The sequence below is a fragment of the Panulirus ornatus genome, chromosome 1, assembly GCF_036320965.1.
Source record: "Panulirus ornatus isolate Po-2019 chromosome 1, ASM3632096v1, whole genome shotgun sequence".
Lineage (NCBI taxonomy): Eukaryota > Metazoa > Arthropoda > Malacostraca > Decapoda > Palinuridae > Panulirus > Panulirus ornatus.
The window spans coordinates 51950041-51974300 of NC_092224.1; the positions used below are offsets into that span (position 1 = coordinate 51950041).

Here is a 24260-nt window from a genome sequence, read left to right on the forward strand (position 1 = left end):
AGTTATGTTTTGAAGTTGGCTGTAAGCTTACTTATGACAAGAGTGAAGCCAGTAGCACTATAACTTCATTTGAGAATGCTTTACAGAAACATTTGGCTGTAGGTGTTGATACTTTATGTGGGAGGGATTGAGTTCTTTTTTTCCAAGGAAATGTATAGCTTTCTTATTTTATGCTTAACGGGATTTTTTTTTTTCATTTTTTGGCTGACATGGCATAGGCAAAACATGCCCTAGTCAAAGGCCATCACAGGTGAAAGAAAAGAGTAAAAGAAAAATAAAGAAGCTGTCAATCAGGGCTCCACAATTGTTTGTAGACCTGACTTTTATAAGAAAAAAAAGGAAAGAAAAAAATCACAGCTTAGCTGTTTGAGGGAAGAAGTAGGTATCTTATCTTCTTTGGGTAGTCAGTCTTCACGTAGAAACTTGGGTGAGCAGCACCCAAAAGCATGCCACAGGTCCAAACTTTTTGGGTGTGGACAAATGCAGACATCTCATGAGAACATTGTCCAGAATGATATATGTAGAGAGAGAACAGCAAAATTGTAGCATACAGAAAGGGAATCTTGAAGAGATTTGATGCCAGGAGAATTAATGAGGTGGAAGGCTTTTGATTCCTCTCTACTTTATAAAGAAGTGGAGATTAAATCAGCCCAGACATGTGAGCAGTATTCCATACTTGGGTATATAAAACCCCTGTAGATATAAACTAGCTGCTTAAGCATATTGGGCTTAGAAAAACTCTCCTTCCTTCAACTCCCATTCAGCATTTATTACTGCCCGTAATCATTGCAAGTACATTATTCATAAGGCCGAGTGTTTTTATATTCAAATAAAGTGCGATAACCTTTCTTTACAGTTCTTTCTGGTCTTTAGCTGAGGGCATTAATAACAACTTGTCGCTCCACTTTTCCTTCATTTTTCCTTTCTAATGGTACTGTAGCTGTCTTTCCAATAAACAAAGCAACTCTATGATTTCCATTTCTTCTCTAACTATATTGGATGACTCTAACATACTTTCACCCCCTGATGCTCCTATTATTAATCCTATGCCCCTTCCCATAATCTTTCATTGAACTGTTCGAAAAGCATTTCTCTTTCTGGACACAAGCAAGACATGTGATCCTGTTGGCATCCATCCCCATGTACTGAAGGAATGTGCCTCAGAACTTGCACCCATGCTTGTTTGTTTATTTCATTTCTGTTTAAAAACCAGAAATTTTCCTTTTTCTTGGAAGCATCTGTTGCTACATCCCATCCCAAAGAAGGGTGACTTCTAACTACTCTAACATCTACCATTTCCAAAGTCTTTGAATCCCTCTTCACCTCCCATATCCTCAGACATCTTGAATCTCACAGTCTTCTCTCTGATCACCAGTATTGCTTCCATAGGGAAAGATTAACTTGTGATATTCTTTTCTATCTTAATAACTCTGGTAATCATTTGAAAGTTTTGAGGGAATTCTGTGTTGTTGCCCTTGACATCTCCAAAGTTTTTGAAGAAGTGTGGCATCAGGGTCTCATTTCAAAGCTCCCATCTTTTGGCTTCCCTCCCTCACTTTCCTCTCTGACTGATCTGTTCCCATGGTTGTTGATGGATCAGCCTACACACACACACACACACACACACACACACACACACACACACACACACACACTTCTCTATCATCAGTGGCATCTCTCAAGGATCTCAACTGTCTTCAACACTTTTTCTCCTTTTTTTCAACAATTTCCTTTTTTTCCACAAATAACCAAATGTACTCATATGCTGATGACTCAGCACTGCATATGTTCACATCCTTTGATTCTGCTCCTTCATCCTTCGCTCAATCTGCATCTTGTCGCAACATAACTTCCTCAGTAAAATCAAACTTGGACAGAATATCTGAGTGGGGTAGATGAAATCTGGTTGTTTAATGCCTCCAAGACCCAGTTTCTACCTATTTCTGCCTTGAAAATTCCTCATAACTTTCATCTCTCCTTTGACTGATCTGTAATTCCAACTCTTGACTCAGTAAACTTACTTGGTAGTACTGTAACATCCACTTTATCTTGGAAACCCCACATAATGGAAATAGCTAAGTTTGTTTCCAAAAAACTGGGAGTCCTGTTTAGATGTTGAAATTTCTTTTCTACCAAACAGTTGCTCTGTTTATACATGAGATTGGCCTGTCCTTGTATGGAATAATACTCCAACATCTGGGGTGTTTCTAGCTCTGCATCCTTACTTGACAAAGTTGAGTCAAAAGTACTCAGACTTATAAACTCTCTCAGGTTAACTTTAGAACTTAGCCTTCCTACTTTATGTTGCAATGTTGGTCACTTTCCCTCTTCTATAAGTATCATGTTTTTTCTCCTGAGAGCTGGCTGGTTGTTTGCCCCCACCACTAGCTAGACCACACAATATGCAGGAAGCTGCTGCATCAAATGAGTACTGTGTGGCCATTCCCAACTCAAAGTGGGCCATTTTGATATCTGATTCTTTCCTCTCTAGTTAATATAACTTGAAAGTATGGAACTCTCATCCATCTCATGTCTTTCCTAGTAGCTATGACCTAGCACAGTTTAAAAGACAGGTTTTTAACTTCCTTCAAAATTTGTAAATACCTCTGTATGTCTTTTCTTTTTCCAGTTCATCAGCCTCTCTATATTTCAATTAAGGCCTGGCCTTGATGAGGATTTTTGTCCATGACAGGAGCCTCTAGCATACAAAAATATGCTACTCTCTGTTCTATAGCTTAGGGATAAGGAAGAAGATTTAATGAAATTCATGCAGTGTCTAGAAATCTTAACAAATTTTAATCTAAAACCATAGTTTCTTGCTTAAAATGAGATAGTTAGAATTAGTCATAAGAAATTTTTCTTCCACATTATCATTCTTTTTGCTCAGTCAACTCTCCAAAAGTCTTTTGTTGATGTGCATCATGGGTGGCTGCTCTAACGCTTGCTGGCCATCTCGCCTGTCTCCTCATGGTGCCTAATCCACAGTGCCATGGTTGACTTGGACAGGCCAAGCCACTGTGCAATTTCACAGTTGCTGACACTGTGGTTGTGTACTGCAATGATGGATTGATCCTTACATAGAGTCTGATATCTCCATGCTGTATAACAGAACCATGGTAAGAATATAACACATTTACCCTGATAGGTTAACATGACCTTACTTGATTTGTTGCCGAAGAACTCTATACCCACAAATCTACAAATTGCAACCTTACTTTATTCTAAAAGGTAGAGTTTATAGCATTTCAGGTCTCACTTGTCTTAAAGCATGTTTTATGAATAAAACATGAAGGATTAAGAAAATTATTTATGTTTTTTACAGGATGTAAGGGAGGCAGCTGTTAAATACAAATATACAGAAACACATAATATGCAAAAATGGGTATGTTTGAAAGAATAGTGGTTCCAACAATGTTATATGGTTGTGAGGCATGGGCTATAGATAGGGTTGTGCAGAGGAGGGTGGATGTGTTGGAAATGAGATGTTTGAGGACAATATTTGGTGTGAGGAGTTTTGATCAAGTAAGTAATGAAAGGGTAAGAGAGATGTGTGGTAATAAAAAGAGTGTGGTTGAGAGAGCAGATGAGGGTGTATTGAAATGGTTTGGTCACATGGAGAGAATGAGTGACGAAAGATTGACAGAGAGGATATATATGTCAGAGGTGGAGGGAATGAGAAGTGGGAGAGCAAATTGAGGTGGAAGGATGGAGTGAAAAAGGTTTTGAGCGATTGGGGCCTGAACATACAGGAGGGTGAAAAGTGTGCAAGAAATAGAGTGAATTGGAATGATGTGGTATACCGGGGTGGACGTGTTGTCAATAGATTGAACCAGGGCATGTGAAGTGTCTGGGTTAAACCATGGAAAGTTTTGTGGGGTCTGGACGTGGAAAGGGAGCTGTGGTTTCGGCACATTGCACATGTCAGCTAGAGACTGAGTGAATGAATGCGCTACCTCGCACACATGTAGAGGGAGGGGGGGGGTACCATTTCATGCGTGGCAGGGTGGTGGTGGGAATGGATGAAGGCAGCATGTATGAATATGCACGTGTATATATGAATATGTCTGTGTGTGTATATGTATGTATACGTTGAAATGTATAGGTATATATATGTCCATGTATGGCCGTTTATGTATATACATGTGTATGTGGGTGGGTTTGACCATTCTTTCATCTATTTCCTTGTGCCACCTTGGTAACACGGGAGACAGCAACAAAGTATAATAAATATGAAATAAACATAATATACTTGTATTCTCATTTTTATTCTCACAGCCTGTGATTTTTGCATACTTCCACATGGCAACTTGTTCTTAGAGGAGAAGTGGCATGTTAGATAGAATGTATGGTGCAGAGTGTATTTTTTTTAAGCTTGCATAATTCATCGTAACAACCATTGTAATAAATTAATTGCTACATACAGAAGAGCCACCAAAGCAATACGGAAATGAGTCTTACATTTATGCTTTCCAACCTTTCCATGACAGCAGGAGTTCTATTTATCTATCCATCTGTCTCTGATGCCTGTTTTCTTTGGGAACTCCCTAAAGGGGGTGGCCATGGCAAAACAGTCTCCAGCAGCAGCAGGAGTTGTAGTGAACAGATTGAAAACCATTGGACTTAGTGGTAAGGATGCTTTTTTGTCGAGTGGACTCACCCAGAACAGAATTTCAGCCTTTACCCATAAGTCTTCGATCACCTTTTTAACCCCATAAAGACATAAATCTGACTTGCACCCTCCTGTAACCTTGAATGGTCAGTTATTTCCATTCAGCAAAAGTCTAACGGTTCTGGGAATTACATATGACACATTCATGATATTCACCCCCACACAACAAACATCCAGACAAAAGCAATGTACAAATTGAATTTCCTCAGGACACCTCCTGGTGCCAGATTTGAATAAGAAATGAAATCTTTAGTTTCCTCAGTAGACAATTTATCCACTTGATCCCAAACTACAACTCACAAAACAGAGCATTCAGAACAATTACTGGCTCCTCAGCAACCACAAACAATTATCATTTGCATAAGGAAACAAAATCTCCCCTATACAATCCCATCTCTTTATGCTAGTTCAGTTCTTTACAATTGAACTAGATCCTTTCCATCCAGCTATTCCACAACTAACCACCAACTCCCTAGTAGAAATAAAAAATCTTTATTTCTACTTTATATCTGTACTCAGAGATTGGTTCCTAGGAGGTAGAAAGGGCACAGAGTGTGTATAAATCATCTCCTGAATTATCTGCCATATCATAAGTGAAGGAGGCAAAATTCAATGGAAACTTATGATGAGGATTTTAGATGAGATAAGATGGCGTAAGGGTTTCTGGGAGGTTGAGGGAGATGAACTGTTCCTGTTTACAGCATCTCCTGGATTATGTAATTCATCTGATTTTGCCATATTACAGATAATGGTGATGAAATTTAATGAATATATCATTTACTGAATTTAAAACATCAAATGTGGAGCAATTAAAACCCCATGTCATAAGGGATTGACTCCCTGAACAAAAATATTTCAAATCAAATCCTTATAGACTGACTGTAGCTGAAACAGTACCACACATATACCATACTTCATCATGACATCCATTAGATGATATGTAATGAAGACTAATGAAAGGTACTGAAAAAGATGATGAGAGCTTCTATGTCTGCTGGAGTGGAATATAGTGGAGTAAGGGTAAATGGAAGGTAGAGGGAGGTGTACCATGCCAGTGTTCTTCAAACTTTCTCTTAAGCATATGGCACATTTTCAAACCTCATTACTGCTGTGGCCCCCATAAAGTCTAAATGAGAACAAATGAAAGAACATAAAACTTTTTTTTAGTTGTGGCACAACACATTTGCTTAGCACATTTCATTTAGGCTAGTTTTACTTTATGAAAAATTCATGAACAAAGTTTAGAAACTTGAAAACACTTAAATTCCTCTCTTGTTGCCATGACATTCAATCTTACCATATTTTTGGTGAAAACTCTCAAAAATCAAATCCACATGAATTAGGGCATGGAGGTTGGGAGCTAAGTTCATCATCAGTATGTATTGCTGTTGCCATGATTTGCCTTGCCTAAACCCTCAGAATTGCTTTCTGATACTTCTAGAAACCTTTAATATTTTTAGATACTTTTGTAATCCTTGGAATATACAAAGAATCTATAAATGTTGATAATATACCTCAGATGGCACCTTAGATATAAAGTTTTTGATATTTACAATATTGAAAAAGAATTGTATACATAGTGCTGAATATTTTTATGATCTCCCCCACCCCCCAGACATGTACTGTGTCCCTTTCATGTCCCTGTTACTTCATGTTCCCCCCCACGCACGCACACACACACACACACACACACATGCTGTAGACCATTAGGGGGTGTTATTGGCCATTTTGAGATTGGCTTAACTTCACTAAATTATCTTGATTCAGCAACTAATGCCATACCACAGGTTTTGATTGATACTTAGTGGTAAAACATGATGTTGAGGGTTTAAAGTCCTTTTAGTATGGGATGGGACAGAGTGAAGGTTACTCAGAGGTCAAGGGAGACACTCTAGGCATAATATTTGTATTGTGGAGATAATTTTTCAATCATTTTTCAGCTGGTGGAAGTCGCAGTGCAGCCTTGATGGGTTTATTTGATGAAGGAAATGGACTTACAACAGACCTTGAGGGTGGAAGCACACAAGCCAACATGCTTGATAATCCTTGGAAAGGAGCAGAGGCTTATCACTTCTTTCTTTTAGCACAAAGACAGCTGTATGAAGGTTAGTATGAAATTAGTTTTAAGGGATTTTCTTACCAGCATAAATCTTCGAAATGAGCTCTCATCTCTCTTTCTAAATACAGTATTAAGGAATTTAGGCATCTGTCCCTAAAGACTGGATCATTTGCATGAACTGATACTTTCCAGTTTCAAATCTTTGTGTAGTGAAACTCACATCATCCATTTCCTGCTCTGTGTTCACCTCAGCAATGACTTCTTGCTTTTGTGTCCATTTGTACTATTTTTTCTCCATTTTCAACTTTTGGTGCACCTTATCTGCTTCTAATTCTGATTGTTTTAGTAGTGCTTCAGTTATGTGAGGAACAAATGCTTTGGTCATTCCCTCCAGTCTTGTTTTCAAGTAGTGGGCTTCTTGTTCCTTTTCTTTGATGTTTGTGTTAGTATGTGAATTTGTTTCAAGTGTTTTCACTCTGTGAATCATATGTCTAGCTTTGGAAATCTCTGATGTCCATTCCCTTTGGGAACTCCCTGAAGGGAGTAACTGCAGCAAAGGAATCTCCATAGCTAGTCAACTCTAGTGCTGCTTCTTAGCCTTTAGCGCCTTATCCTTAACAGGCCAAAAGGAGAAGGCAACTCTAGCACAATGTTTTCAGAGGTTCCTACCTAATATTCCAACCAACTCCTTTTACTTAAGGAGTCTACATAATGTTCCTGCCCAATGCTCCCACATAATGTTCCTACCAAATACTCCTGCTTAATGCTTATACCTCATGCTCCTGTGTAATGGTCCTACCTAGCTACCTAGTACTTTTGTCTATTGCTCCTACCATTTTACCAAAGGAAGGGCTAACACATGGTGCTCAGTGCGAGAAAATCTTGAGTTATGAAGAATGAGTTCAAGGTAAGTGTTGTCAAGTGTTATGTTAGACAGGGAGAGATTGTACGCTTGTGGGCTGAATGCCTGCAGTCCACATATTGGTGAGGCGGAAAGAAAAGACAGTTACCAGGTTTAGAGGAATCCAACTTGACAACCACTGATGTGTTGGCTCAATATGCAGCTGTTACTAACGCTCCCTATACCTAGGCAGGTATTACCAGTAATATACCTCCGTGTTTGGTGGCTGCCTTCCAACTACTTCATACCATATTCAGCTGTATTCACTGTTCTCAACATAGGTTTGAAACTTTGGTGAGTAAGTCAATGAAAAACTGCTTGAATATGATAAAGAAAGATAATGACAAGCCAGCTATCCCACCGCCTCCTTTACCATCCAGCCAGTTTCTAACTATTTGGTGAGTACAGATGTGTTTCATTGTTATGTAATCATGCAGTGATTATTGTTCATTATTATTGTATGTAATGGAATTGAAAGGAATAGTGCATAAGAAACTCAAAAGCATAATGAGGATTTAGTGGATATCTCATGGAGATCCGTGAGAAAGGAGATCTAAAGGAGACCAAGATTCATTGAGGAAAGATTTAGAGACCTCAAATCCCCTTATGTTTATATATATTGTATATCTACCTACCCCTTTGAATTAGTGTGGATGATGAATTATCATGTGATGTATAATTACCACTTGTATTCCTAGAAGCTCTTCCTATAGTCTGGTATATAATAGTTTTTAATGAAAATATTGACATTTCCCAGTGGCTCCAAGTGACCTCTTATCGATGAATCACAGTAAGATAAAGATCTAATATTCTACTGTGGGATTAAATGGGAAAATTCCAGAAAAATAAAGCTGGTGGTTCATCAAATATTGTTAAACCTGCCAAGTTAGCATATGTGGCCATCTCTAATCTCCATAGTGTTGGAGGCCAAGTATATCATAAGTCATGTTGACCATGGAGCATCTGTGAATTTCTTGAATTTCTTGAATTTCATTATTATCATATTTTAGATGTTTCTTATAATAAAACTAGGAGTTATCAGGCTTTTCCAATGTGCCCCATTTCAGTGTTGTCAGGAAAATAATGCAATCCATATTTACCATTTTCATCAATGTCATGTTTTCAATGTTTGTTATACACCAGGGGTTCCCAAGCTTTTTTCAATGTGACCCACTTCAGTGTTTTTAATACAGTGCAACCCCAAGATGGTAGAAAAAAAATAGATAGAGAGATAGGGGCGAGTGTGCAGTCTATTGGGCATGAAAGGGCCTGGGAAGTGAGTCAGTTGTTGTTCTCCGATGATACAGCTCTAGTGGCTGATTCATATGAGAAACTGCAGAAGTTGGTGACTGAGTGTAGAAAAGAGTGTGAAAGGAGCAAGTTAAGAGTAAATGCGAATAAAAGCAATGTTATTAGGCTCAATAGGGTTGAGTGACAAGTTAATTGGAATGTAAGTTTGAATGGAGAAAAATTGGAGGAAGTGAAGTGTTTTAGATATATGGGAATGGACTTAGCAGAGGATGGAACCATGGAAGTGGAAGAGAAGGGGAGGAGGAAAAGGTTCTGGGAGCAAAGAAGAATGTGTGGAAGGAGAGAACTTTATCTTGGTGAGCAAAAATGGGTGTTTGAAGGAATAGTAGTCCCAACAATGTTATATTGTTGTGAGGCATGGGCTATAGATAGAGTTGTACGGAGGAAGGTAGATGTGTTGGAAATGAAATGCTTAAGGACAATATGTGGTGCGAGGTGGTTTGATCAAGTGAGTAATGAAAGGGGAAATAAAAAGAGTGTGGTTGAGAAAGCAGCAGAGGGTGTGTTAAAATGGTTTGGATACAGGGAGAGAATGAATGAGGAAAGATTGACAAAGGGGATATATGTGTCAGAGGTGGAGGGAACGAGGAGAAGTGGAACACCAAATTGGGGGTGGAAAGATGGCGTGAAAAAGATTTGGAGTGATTGGAGCCTTAACATACAGGAGGGTGAAAGGCACGCAAGGAACAGAGTTAATTGGAATGATGTGGTATACTGGGGTCGACGTGCTGTCAATAGATTGAACCAGGGCATGTGAAGTGTCTGGGGTAAACCATGGAATGTTTTGTGGGGCCTGGATATGGAAAGGGAGCTGTGGTTTTGGTGCATTACACATGACAGCTAGAGACTGAGTGTGAATGAATGTGGCCTATTGTCCTTTCCTAGCGCTATCTTCCAGGGGGAGGGGTATGCTATTTCATGTGTGGCAGGGTGGTGAGGGAAATTAATAAAAGCAACAAGTATGAATTATGTACATGTGTATAATTATGTACATGTGTATATTTGTATATGTCTGTGTATGTATATATATGTATACATTAAATTTTATAGGTATTTACTCTCAGCTTTCTTCTCTCACACACTTTACCAAACTCAGTCACCAGATTCTGCAGTTTCTCACCCAAATCAGCCACCAGCACTGTATCATCAGCGAACAACAACTGACTCACTTCCCAAGCTCTCTCATCCACAACAGACTGCATACTTGCTCCTCTCTCCAAACTCTTGCATTCACCTCCCTAACAACCCTATCCATAAACAAATTAAACAACCATGGAGACATCACGCACCCCTACCACAGACCGACATTCACTGAGAACCAATCACTTTCCTCTCTTCCTACTTGTACACATGCCTTACATCCTCAATAAAAACTTTTCACTGCTTCTAGCAACTTACCCCCCACACCATATATTCTTAATACCTTCCACAGAGCATCTCTATCAACTCTATCATATGCCTTCTCCAGATCCATAAATGCTACATACAAATCCATTTGCTTTTCTAAGTATTTCTCGCATACATTTTTCAAAGCAAACACCTGATCCACACATCCCCTAGCACTTCTGAAACCACTCTGCTCTTCCCCAATCTGATGCTCTGTACATGCTTTCACCCTCTCGATCAATACCCTCCCATATGATTTCCCAGGAATACTCAACAGACTTATACCTCTGTAATTTGAGCTCTCACCTTTATTCCCTTTGTACAGTGGCACTATGTATGCATTCCGCCAATCCTCAGGCACCTCACCATTAGCCATACATACATAAAATATCCTTTCCAATGAGTCAACATCACAGTCACCCCCTTTTTTGATGAATTCCACTGCAATGCCATCCAAACCCACTGCCTTGCTGGCTTTCATCTTCCGCAAAGCTTTTACTACCTCTTCTCTGTTTAATAAATCGTTCTCCCTAACTCTCTCACTTTGCACACCACCTCGACCAAAACACCGTATATCTGCCACTGTATCATCTAACACATTCAGCAAACATTCAAAATACTCACTCCATCTCCTTCTCACATCACCACTACTTGTTATCACCTGCCCATTAGCCCCCTTCACTGATGCTCCCGTTTGTTCTCTTGTCTTATGCATTTTATTTACCTCCTTCCAAAACATCTTTTTATTTTCCCTGAAATTTAATGATACTCCCTCACACCAACTCTCATTTGCCCTCTTTTTCACCTCTTGCACTTTTCTCTTGACCTCCTGCCTCTTTCTTTTATACATCTCCAAGTCATTTGCATTATCTCCCTGCAAAAATCGTCCAAATGCCTCTCTCTTCTCTTTCACTAATATTCTTACTTCTTCATCCCACCACTCACTACCCTATCTCACCTGCCCACCTCCAATGCTTCTCATGCCACAAATATCTTTTGCACAAGCCATCACTGCTTCCCTAGATACATGCCATTCCTCCCCCACTCCCCTTACGTCCTTTGCTCTCACCTTTTCCATTCTGCACTAAGTCTCTCCTGGTACATCCTCACACAAGTCTCCTTCCCAAGCTCACATACACTCACCGCTCTCTTCATTCCAACATTCTCTCTTCTTTTCTGAAAATCTCTACAAATCTTCAACTTCGCCTTCCCGAGATAATGATGAGACATCCCTCCACTTACACCTCTCAGCACATTAACACCCAAAAGTCTCTCTTTCACGCGCCTATCAATTAACACACAATCCAATAATGCTCTCTGGCCATCTCTCCTACTTACATACGTATATTTATGTATATCTCTCTTTTACACCAGGTATTCCCAATCACCAGTCCTATTTCAGCACATAAATCTACAATCTCTTCACCATTTCCATTTACAACACTGAACACCCCATGTACATCAATTATTCCCTAAACTGCCACATTACTCACTTTTGCATTCAAATCACCCATCACTATAACCTGGTCTCGTGCATCAAAACTACTAACCCACTCACTCAGCTGCTCCCAAAACACTTGCCTAACTTTGAGAAGAAGTTAGGACGCCATCTGGTAAACATGCAATTGTCCAATTGCATGTTTACCAGATGGCGTCCTAGCTTTGTTTCTTCGATGTATATCAACTGACGCATATTTCTTTCTTGTGTCTCCCCTGATGATGTGATTATTACAAGAAAGTGCACTTGGGAACTTATCGTGTTTCATTTTCCCCGTTGACTCATAGGAAAAGCTTTGTCGCTGTCTCCTGTGTTTGCGAAGTAGCGCAAGGAAACAGACGAAAGAAATAACCCAACCCACCCACATACACATGTATATACATACACGTCCATACATGCAAATATGCACACCTATACATCTCAATATACACATATATATACACACACAGGCATATACATATATACACATGTACATAATTCATACTGTCTGCCTTTATTTATTCCCATCGCTACCTCGCCACACATGGAATAACATCCCCCTCCCCCCTCATGTGTGCGAGGTAGCGCTAGGAAAAGACAACAAAGGCCCCATTCATTCACACTCAGTCTCTGGCTGTCATGTAATAATGCCTGAAACCACAGCTCCCTTTCCACATCCAGGCCCCACAGAACTTTCCATGGTTTACCCCAGACGCTTCACATGCCCTGATTCAATCCATTGACAGCACGTCGACCCCGGTATACCACATCGATCCAATTCACTCTATTCCTTGCCCGCCTTTCACCCTCCTGCATGTTCAGGCCCCGATCACTCAAAATCTTTTTCACTCCATCTTTCCACCTCCAATTTGGTCTCCCTCTTCTCCTCGTTCCCTCCACCTCCGACACATATATCCTCTTGGTCAATCTTTCCTCACTCATTCTCTCCATGTGACCAAACCATTTCAAAACACCCTCTTCTGCTCTCTCAACCACGCTCTTTTTATTTCCACACATCTCTCTTACCCTTACGTTACTTACTCGATCAAACCACCTCACACCACACACTGTCCTCAAACATCTCATTTCCAGCACATCCATCCTCCTGCGCACAACTCTATCCATAGTCCACGCCTCGCAACCATACAACATTGTTGGAACCACTATTCCTTCAAACATACCCATTTTTGCTTTCCGAGATAATGTTCTCGACTTCCAAACATTCTTCAAGGCTCCCATATATATATATATACATATATATATATATATATATATATATATATATATATATATATATATATATATATATATATATATATATATCTTTTCTTTCTTTCCTCATACTATTCGCCATTTCCCGCATTAGCGAGGTAGCGTTAAGAGCAGAGGAATATCCTCACTTGGCCCCCTTCTCTGTTCCCTTTTTTGGAAAATTAAAAAACCAGAGGGGAGGCTGGCACAAACTGTGGCTAAGCTTAATGTTTCTGAATTCAGAGTTTCAAGGGAAAAGATGTTGATCCAAGAATTGGTTGAATATGTTAGGAGTATGACTAAACCAAAATGTCTTGCAATAACCTGAGATTACAGAGGAAAACTAATGAGCTTGTTGTTTATCAACCAACTGATCAAGTAATCATGGAGATGGTTCAGCAAGGTGAGAAGAAAAAAGACCATCATGAAGAAAGTGCTGACTAAAATGAGGAAGTGGAAGAAAGAATTTCTATCGATAAATGTATCCAGATGATGAGAGGTTTAATTGCAGAGCTGGAGCAAAAGTACTTTATATCTGAACAAGAAATTATGTTTGTTTATTTGACTGAATGAAAATTAATTAAGGAACTGCCAAAGTACCAGAAGCAAGCTATGTGGAACAAAATACCAGAAGCAAGCTACATGGAAAAATGGTTGAAGAAGGCCATCAATAAAACTGCTAAGGCTCATTCCAGTGTAGAAAATCCACTTTCCTGCCCTTCTTCTGCCCCTGATGTGCAAGTATGTGCTAACCATGAAGATGCTGCTGACCCTAATGTATTTCTGATGTAATCTGATGTAACAATAAAAAACTTGTTTGGAAGCATTAATGGTTGTAGAATTTCATGTTTTAAGCTTTGTTTTACCTTGATAACACAGCAATATGTATGTGAATGAGCTGGCAAGACTAGGGGTCGGGCATATGTTTACATATATATATATATATATATATATATATATATATATATATATATATATATATATATATATATATATTTTTTTTTTTTTTTTTTTATACTTTGTCGCTGTCTCCCGCGTTTGCGAGGTAGCGCAAGGAAACAGACGAAAGAAATGGCCCAACCCCCCCATACACATGTATATACATACGTCCACACACGCAAATATACATACCTACACAGCTTTCCATGGTTTACCCCAGACGCTTCACATGCCTTGATTCAATCCACTGACAGCACGTCAGCCCCGGTATACCACATCGCTCCAATTCACTCTATTCCTTGCCCTCCTTTCACCCTCCTGCATGTTCAGGCCCCGATCACACAAAATCTTTTTCACTCCATCTTTCCACCTCCAATTTGGTCTCCCTCTTCTCCTTGTTCCCTCCACCTCCGACACATATATCCTCTTGGTCAATCTTTCCTCACTCATCCTCTCCATGTGCCCAAACCACTTCAAAACACCCTCTTCTGCTCTCTCAACCACGCTCTTTTTATTTCCACACATCTCTCTTACCCTTACGTTACTCACTCGATCAAACCACCTCACACCACACATTGTCCTCAAACATCTCATTTCCAGCACATCCATCCTCCTGCGCACAACTCTATCCATAGCCCACGCCTCGCAACCATACAACATTGTTGGAACCACTATTCCTTCAAACATACCCATTTTTGCTTTCCGAGATAATGTTCTTGACTTCCACACATTCTTATATATATATATATATATATATATATATATATATATATATATATATATTTATTTTATTTATTTTGCTTTGTCGCTGTCTCCCGCGTTTGCGAGGTAGCGCAAGGAAACACACGAAAGAAATGGCCCAACCCACCCCCATACACAATGTATATACATACACGTCCACACACGCAAATATACATACCTATACATCTCAATGTACACATATATATACACACACAGACACATACATATATACCCATGCACACAATTCACACTGTCAGCCTTTATTCATTCCCATCGCCACCTCCCCACACATGGAATACCATCCCCCTCCCCCCTCATGTGTGCGAGGTAGCACTAGGAAAAGACAACAAAGGCCCCATTCGTTCACACTCAGTCTCTAGCTGTCATGCAATAATGCCCAAAACCACAGCTCCCTTTCCACATCCAGGCCCCACACAACTTTCCATGGTTTACCCCAGACGCTTCACATGCCCTGATTCAATCCACTGACAGCACATCAACCCCGGTAAACCACATCTATCCAATTCACTCTATTCCTTGCCCGCCTTTCACCCTCCTGCATATATATATATATATATATATATATATATATATATATATATATATATATATATATATATATATATATATATATATATTTATTTTTTTTGGCACTGTCTCCCGCGTTTGCGAGGTAGCGCAAGGAAACAGACGAAAGAAATGGCCCAACCCACCCCCATACACAATGTATACACACACATGTCCACACACGCAAATATACATACCTACACAGCTTTCCATGGTTCACCCAAGACACTTGACATGCCCTGATTCAATCCACTGACAGCATATATATATATTTTTTTTTTTCTTTTAAACTATTCGCCATTTCCCGCGTTAGCGAGGTAGCGTTAAGAACAGAGGGCTGGGCCTTTGTGGAATATCCTCACCTGGCCCCCCTCTGTTCCTTCTTTTGGAAAATTAAAAAAAAATGAGAGGGGAGGATTTCCAGCCTCCCGCTCCCTCCCCTTTTAGTCGCCTTCTACGACACGCAGGGAATACGTGGGAAGTATTCTTAATCCCCTATCCCCAGGGATATATATATATATATATATATATATATATATATATATATATATATATATATAGCGATAGCGAGGTAGCGTTAAGAACAGAGGACTGGGCCTTTGAGGGAATATCCTCACCTGGACCTCTTCTCTGTTCCTTCTTTTGGAAAAAAAAAAAAGAAAAAAAAAAAAATATATATATATATATATATATATATATATATATATATATATATATATATATATATATATATATATATACATATATTCCTATGAGTCCACGTTGGATCATAGGAATGTCTTGATCATGCGCAAAATTGTGATCCTTTCCAATATATATATATATATATATATATATATATATATATATATATATATATATATATATATATATATATATATATATCACTGCATATGCACCTGGGCATGAGAAGAAAGATCATGAGAGGCAAGTGTTTTGGGAGCAGCTGAATGAGTGTGTTAGTGGTTTTGATGCACGAGACCGGGTTATAGTGATGGGGGATTTGAATGCAAAGGTGAGTAATGTGGCAGTTGAGGGAATAATTGGTATGCATGGGGTGTTCAGTGTTGTAAATGGAAATGGTGAAGAGCTTGTAGATTTATGTGCTGAAAAAGGACTGATGATTGGGAATACCTGGTTTAAAAAGCGAGATATACATAAGTATACTTATGTAAGTAGGAGAGATGGCCAGAGAGCGTTATTGGATTACGTGTTAATTGACAGGCATGCGAAAGAGAGACTTTTGGTTGATAATGTGCTGAGAGGTGCAACTAGAGGGATGTCTGATCATTATCTTGTGGAGGCTAAGGTGTAGATTTGTATGGGTTTTCAGAAAAGAAGAGTGAACGTTGGGGTGAAGAGGGTGGTGAGAGTAAGTGAGCTTGGGAAGGAGACCTGTGTGAGGAAGTACCAGGAGAGACTGAGTACAAAATGGAAAAAGGTGAGAACAATGGAAGTAAGGGGAGTGGGGGAGGAATGGGATGTATTTAGGGAATCAGTGATGGATTGCGCAAAAGATGCTTGTGGCATGAGAAGAGTGGGAGGTGGTTTGATTAGAAAGGGTAGTGAGTGGTGGGATGAAGAAGTAAGAGTATTAGTGAAAGAGAAGAGAGAGGCATTTGGACGATTTTTGCAGGGAAAAAATGCAATTGAGTGGGAGATGTATAAAAGAAAGAGACAGGAGGTCAAGAGAAAGGTGCAAGAGGTGAAAAAAAGGGCAAATGAGAGTTGGGGTGAGAGAGTATCATTAAATTGTAGGGAGAATAAAAAGATGTTCTGGAAGGAGGTAAATAAAGTGCGTAAGACAAGGGAGCAAATGGGAACTTCAGTGAAGGGCGCAAATGGGGAGGTGATAACAAGTAGTGGTGATGTGAGAAGGAGATGGAGTGAGTATTTTGAAGGTTTGTTGAATGTGTTTGATGATAGAGTGGCAGATATAGGGTGTTTGGGTCGAGGTGGTGTGCAAAGTGGGAGGGTTAGGGAAAATGATTTGGTAAACAGAGAAGAGGTAGTGAAAGCTTTGCGGAAGATGAAAGCCGGCAAGGCAGCAGGTTTGGATGGTATTGCAGTGGAATTTATTAAAAAAGGGGGTGACTGTATTGTTGACTGGTTGGTAAGGTTATTTAATGTATGTATGACTCATGGTGAGGTGCCTGAGGATTGGCGGAATGCGTGCATAGTGCCATTGTACAAAGGCAAAGGGGATAAGAGTGAGTGCTCAAATTACAGAGGTATAAGTTTGTTGAGTATTCCTGGTAAATTATATGGGAGGGTATTGATTGAGAGGGTGAAGGCATGTACAGAGCATCAGATTGGGGAAGAGCAGTGTGGTTTCAGAAGTGGTAGAGGATGTGTGGGTCAGGTGTTTGCTTTGAAGAATGTATGTGAGAAATACTTAGAAAAGCAAATGGATTTGTATGTAGCATTTATGGATCTGGAGAAGGCATATGACAGAGTTGATAGAGATGCTCTGTGGAAGGTATTACGAATAGATGGTGTGGGAGGCAAGTTGTTAGAAGCAGTGAAAAGTTTTTATTGAGGATGTAAGGCATGTGTACGTGTAGGAAGAGAGGAAAGTGATTGGTTCTCAGTGAATGTAGGTTTGCGGCAGGGGTGTGTGATGTCTCCATGGTTGTTTAATTTGTTTATGGATGGGGTTGTTAGGGAGGTAAATGCAAGAGTTTTGGAAAGAGGGGCAAGTATGAAGTCTGTTGGGGATGAGAGAGCTTGAGAAGTGAGTCAGGTGTTGTTCGATGATGATACAGTGCTGGTGGCTGATTCATGTGAGAAACTGCAGAAGCTGGTGACTGAGTTTGGTAAAGTGTGTGAAAGAAGAAAGTTAAGAGTAAATGTGAATAAGAGCAAGGTTATTAGGTACAGTAGGGTTGAGGGTCAGGTCAATTGGGAGGTGAGTTTGAATGGAGAAAAACTGGAGGAAGTGAAGTGTTTTAGATATCTGGGAGTGGATCTGGCAGCGGATGGAACCATGGAAGTGGAAGTGGATCATAGGGTGGGGGAGGGGGCGAAAATTCTGGGGGCCTTGAAGAATGTGTGGAAGTCGAGAACATTATCTCGGAAAGCAAAAATGGGTATGTTTGAAGGAATAGTGGTTCCAACAATGTTGTATGGTTGCGAGGCGTGGGCTATGGATAGTGTTGTGCGCAGGAGGATGGATGTGCTGGAAATGAGATGTTTGAGGACAATGTGTGGTGTGAGGTGGTTTGATCGAGTGAGTAACGTAAGGGTAAGAGAGATGTGTGGAAATAAAAAGAGCGTGGTTGAGAGAGCAGAAGAGGGTGTTTTGAAGTGGTTTGGGCACATGGAGAGAATGAGTGAGGAAAGATTGACCGAGAGGATATATGTGTCGGAGGTGGAGGGAACGAGGAGAAGAGGGAGACCAAATTGGAGGTGGAAAGATGGAGTGAAACAGATTTTGTGTGATCGGGGCCTGAACATGCAGGAGGGTGAAAGGAGGGCAAGGAATAGAGTGAATTGGAGCGATGTGGTATACCGGGGTTGACGTGCTGTCAGTGGATTGAATCAAGGCATGTGAAGCGTCTGGGGTAAACCATGGAAAGCTGTGTAGGTATGTATATTTGCGTGTGTGGACGTATGTATATACATGTGTATGGGGGTTGGTTGGGCCATTTCTTTTGTCTGTTTCCTTGCGCTACCTCTCAAACGCGGGAGACAGCGACAAAGCAAAAAAAAAAATTATTATTATTATTATTATTATTATTATTATTATTATTATTATTATCATTAGTATTATTATCGTTATTATTATTATCATTATCATTATTATCATTATTACTGTTATACTTTGTCGCTGTCTCCCGCTTTAGCAAGGTAGTGCAAGGAAGCAGACGAAAGAACGGCTCAACCCACTCACATACATATGTATATACATACTTATCCACAAACGCACATATACATACCTATACATCTCAACGTATACATATTTATACAGACACAGACATGTAAATATATACACATGTACATAAATCATGCTGTCTGCCCTTATTCATTGCGGTTGCCACCCCGCCACACATGAAATGACAAACCCCTCCCCCCGCATGTGCCCGAGGTAGCACTAGGAAAAGACAACAATGGCCACATTTGTTCACACTCACTCTTTAGCTGTCATGTATAGTGCACTGAAACCACAGCTCCCTTTCCACATCCAGGCCCCACAAAACTTTCCATGGTTTACCCCAGACGCTTCACATGCCCTGGTTCAATCCATTGACAGCACGTCGACCCTGGTATACCACATCGTTCCAATTCACTCTATTCCTTGCCCTCCTTTCACCCTCCTGCATGTTCAGGCCCCGATCACACAAAATCTTTTTCACTCCATCTTTCCACCTCAAATTTGGTCTCCCACTTCTCCTCGTTCCCTCCACCTCCGACACATATATCCTCTTTGTCAATCTTTCCTCACTCATTCTCTCCATGTGACCAAACCATTTCAAAACACCCTCTTCTGCTCTCTCAACCACACTCTTTTTATTACCACACACCTCTCTTACCCTTTCATTACTTACTCGATCAAACAACCTCACACCACATATTGTCCTCAAACATCTCATTTCCATCACATCCACCCTCCTCCGCACAACTCTATCTGTAGCCCACACCTTGCAAATATATAACATTGTCGGAACCACTATTCCTTCAAACATACCCATTTTTGCTTTCCGAGATAACATTCTTGCCTTCCACACATTTTTCAGTGGTCCTAGAACTTTCGCCCCCTCCCCCAACCTATGACTCACTTCCGCTTCCATGGTTCCATCCGCTGCCAGATCCACTCCCAGATATCTGAAACACTTCACTTCCTCCAGTTTTTCTCCATTCAAACTTACCTCCCAATTGACTTGACCCTCATCCCTACTGTACCTAATAAACTTGCTCTTATTCACATTTACTCTCAGCTTTCTTCTTTCACACACTCTACCAAACTCAGTCACCAGCTTCTGCAGTTTCTCACCCGAATCAGCCACCAGCGCTGTATCATCAGCGAACAGCAACTGACTCACTTCCCAAGCTCTCTCATCCACAACAGGCTCCATACTTGCCCCTCTTGCCAAAACTCTTGCATTCACCTCCCTAACAACCCATCCATAAACAAATTAAACAACCATGGAGACATCACGCACCCCTGCCACAAATTAACATTCACTGAGAACCAATCACTTTCCTCTCCTCCTACTCGTACACATGCCTTACATCCTCGATAAAAACTTTTCACTGCTTCTAACAACTTGCCTCCCACACTGTATATTCTTAATACCTTCCACAGAGCCTTCTCAAGATCCATAAACGCTACATACAAATCCATTTGCTTTTCTAAGTATTTCTCACATACATTCTTCAAAGCAAACACCTGATCCACACATCCTCTACCACTTCTGAAACCACACTGCTCTTCCCCAATCTGATGCTCTGTACATGCCTTCACCCTCTCAATCAATACCCTCCCATATAATTTCCCAGGAATACTCAACAAACTTATACCTCTGTAATTTGAACACTTACTTTTATCCCCTTTGCCTTTGTACAATGGCACCATGCAAGCATTCCATCAATCCTCAGGCACCTCACCATAATTCATACATACATTAAATATCCTTACCAACCAGTCAGTAACACAGTCATCCCCTTTTTTTAATAAATTCCACTGCAAACTCGCTGCCTTGCCGGCTTTCATCTTCCGCAAAGCTTTTACTACCTCTTCTCTGTTTACCAAATCATTCTCCCTTACCCTCTCACTTTGCACACCACCTCGACCAAAGCACTCTATATCTGCCACTTTGTCATCAAGCACATTCAACAAACCTTCAAAATACTCACTCCATCTCCTTCTCACATCACCACTACTTGTTATCACCTCCCCATTAGCCCCCTTCACTGATGTTCCCATTTGTTCCCTTGTCTTTTGCATATTATTTACCTCCTTCAAAAAAATTGTTTACTCTCCCTGAAATTTAATGATACTCTCTCACCCCAGCTCTCATTTGCCCTCTTTTTCACCTCTTGCACCTTTCTTTTGACCTCCTGCCTCTTTCTTTTATACATCTCCCACTCATTTGCATTATTTCCCTGCAAAAAATCATCCAAATGCCTCTCTCTTCTCTTTCACTAATAATCTTACTTCTTCATCCCATCACTCACTACCCTTTTTTTATCTGCCCACCTACCACGCTTCTCATGCCATAAGCATCTTTTGCACAAGCCATCACTGCTTCCCTAAATACATCCCATTCCTCCCCCACTCCCCTTACATCCTTTGTACTCACCTTTTTCCATTCTGTACTCTGTCTCTCCTGGTACTTCCTCACACAAGTCTCCTTCCCAAGCTCACTTTCTCTCACCACTCTCTTCATCACAACATTCTCTCTTCTTTTCTGAAAACCTCTACAAATTTTCACCTTCGCCTCTGCAAGATAATGATCAGACATCCCTCCAGTTGCACCTCTGAGCACATTAACATCCAAAAGTCTCTTTCCTGCGTCTGTCAATTAACACGTAATCCAATAATGCTCTCTGGCCAGCTCTCCTACTTACATACTTATATATATCTCTCTTTTTAAACCAGGTATTCCCAATGACCAGTCCTTTTTCAGCACATAAATCTACAAGCTCTTCACCATTTCCAACACTGAACACCTAATGTACACCAATTTATCCCTCAACTGCCACATTACTCGCCTTTGCATTCAAAACACCCATCACTATAACCCAGTCTTGTGCATCAAAACTACTAACACACTCACTCATATGCTCCCAAAACACTTGCCTCTCATGATCTTTCTTCTCATGCCCAGGTGCATATGCACCAATAATCACCCATCTCTCTCCTTCCACTTTCAGTCTTACCCATATCAATCTAGAGTTTACTTTCTAACACTCTATCACATGCTCCCACCCCTCCTGTTCAGGAGTAGTGCTACTCCTTCCCTTGCTCTTGTCCTCTTACCAACCCCTGACTTTACTTCCAAGGCATTCCCAAACCACTCTTCCCCTTTATCCTTGAGCTTAGTTTCACTCAGAACCAGAACATCCAGTTTCCTTTTCTCAAACATACTACTTATCTCTCCTTTTTTTCTCATCTTGGTTACATCCACACACATTTAGACACCCCAATCTGAGCCTTCGAGGAGGATGAGCACTCCCTGCAGTTTCTAGCCCCTCGCTCCTGTCCCCTTTAGTCGCCTTCTACGACATGTGAGGAATGCATGGGAAGCATTCTTTCTCCTCTATCCCCAGGGATATATATATATGTATATCCTTTAGTGTATGTTACAGTATTATTACTTGGGCATTTACATCTAAGTCAAATATCGTAATTCAAATTCTACTTTCTTGTAGGTTATGTTGACGCTGCCATGAAGACTTGCTTGCATTTGCGGGAGTATGATGGGATCCTTGACCCAGAAGACATATATGCCCTCCTTGCTTTGGCCTCTTGTGCCAACAGGGCTTTTGCAACATGTTCAAGAGCTTTCATAAAGCTGGAGGCACTTTCTGAGGTAATACTGTGTTAAAAATATGTATATTTCTATCAGGCTGTGTACAGTATCTGAAAATATTTAGGCAAGTCACAATCTAGTGACTTCAGATATGTTTTGTAATGTGTAGTTATATGCTTCAAATGTAGTCTTAAGTTAAGAAACATATTTTTCTAATTACTGTCATTCATAAAGTCCCAGCTTTGAATTGCCATTCCAAATGTAGATTTTTTTTTTTGAGCATCTAGATAGTGATCCACTAAAGGGAAAGTAAGATTATATCAATGTATTTGTAGTGATCTCTCATGTCCATGTAAATGTCACCGATGCATCTACAGTATGTAGAGAGGTGGAACTGGTCTTCCTGTAGGACATTATTTTTGAGGTGCCATGTAGAATGAGGAAAAATTACCACCAGTGGTAAGCCCATGACCATTCCTTCTATCAGGTAGTATAGGGTGCCACTGATATGTGGAATGGAGCCTGTGTTATGCAGACTTCCAGAAGTTGCTGTAGAGTGATATGAAGGTTGCTTGATGGGCATAGAAATAGGTGATGGTCTATGTTATCACAGACAGTGTCCACAGTGGTGTTTTAGGAATGTTGGCTGTCAACATCCATAGATGTTATGACCCATCTGGAGTAGTGGAGTAGAGAATTTGGAGGAATTCATCTGTGTAGCTGAGTATATAATTTGCTGGAAGTTATTTTGTGATGTTTAGTTCTTTGGCCATGTGACTTGAGAAATGATGGGGCATAGATTCTTATTTGGCTTATGTGTCTTGACATTGTCATATATGTATTCAGGTATGTGGTGGTGTCCTGTGATGGATGTGAGTCGATGTTCACTCTTGACTGTGTTCATAGATCTCAAATTACAACCTGTACAGAGAGACTGGATTAAAAGATCACATGGAGGAGGTGGACTGTATATAGTAGAAACCCTTATAACAACTGAACTTGTTCACTCAGATGATGTAATAGAAGCACTTATTGTCAAGACTGAATTCCCAAACCTGGCCATTGCATTAATATATGGACCATCAAATGCAAAGCCTCATGAATTTATAGAACAACTAAGAAAGAGAGAATCATGCCTCAACCTCCTCGGAAACCCAGTCCCAAATATAATTGTCTTAGGAGACTTCAGGCTACCACACTTTGAATGGAGACAGGCAGAAAATTATATCACAGTAGAAAATGCTGACAGTGGAAGCAGCTTGGATTAGCAGCTGCAAAAAAAGAGAGATATTCAGACTAGGTGAAAAGCTTTCCCTCAGCTAACAAATAAAACCAATCAGGAGAAAAAACATTTTGGACTTAACCTCAAACACCTTATACTCTGATCACAACCTGATTAGACTAACATCAAGGTTGGATGGTAAACTGCCTACTTAGAACACACTAAACAGTGGAGATGTTTTCAGTAATTTCAGTTTTAATGG

The 24260-nt window shown here is 40.2% G+C and overlaps 1 protein-coding gene across 2 annotated transcripts in view; it reads left to right on the top strand.

Annotated features, from left to right (window-relative positions):
- Oseg4 (intraflagellar transport protein Oseg4) overlaps positions 1–24260 on the top strand; it is a 600898-nt gene that overhangs the window by 499564 nt on the left and 77074 nt on the right. For both annotated transcript variants that reach the window (XM_071662283.1, XM_071662291.1), the window contains exons 21-22: positions 6610–6774; positions 22676–22836. In XM_071662283.1, the coding sequence (XP_071518384.1) occupies positions 6610–6774; positions 22676–22836 (326 nt within the window). The remainder of the gene's footprint in view (positions 1–6609; positions 6775–22675; positions 22837–24260) is intronic.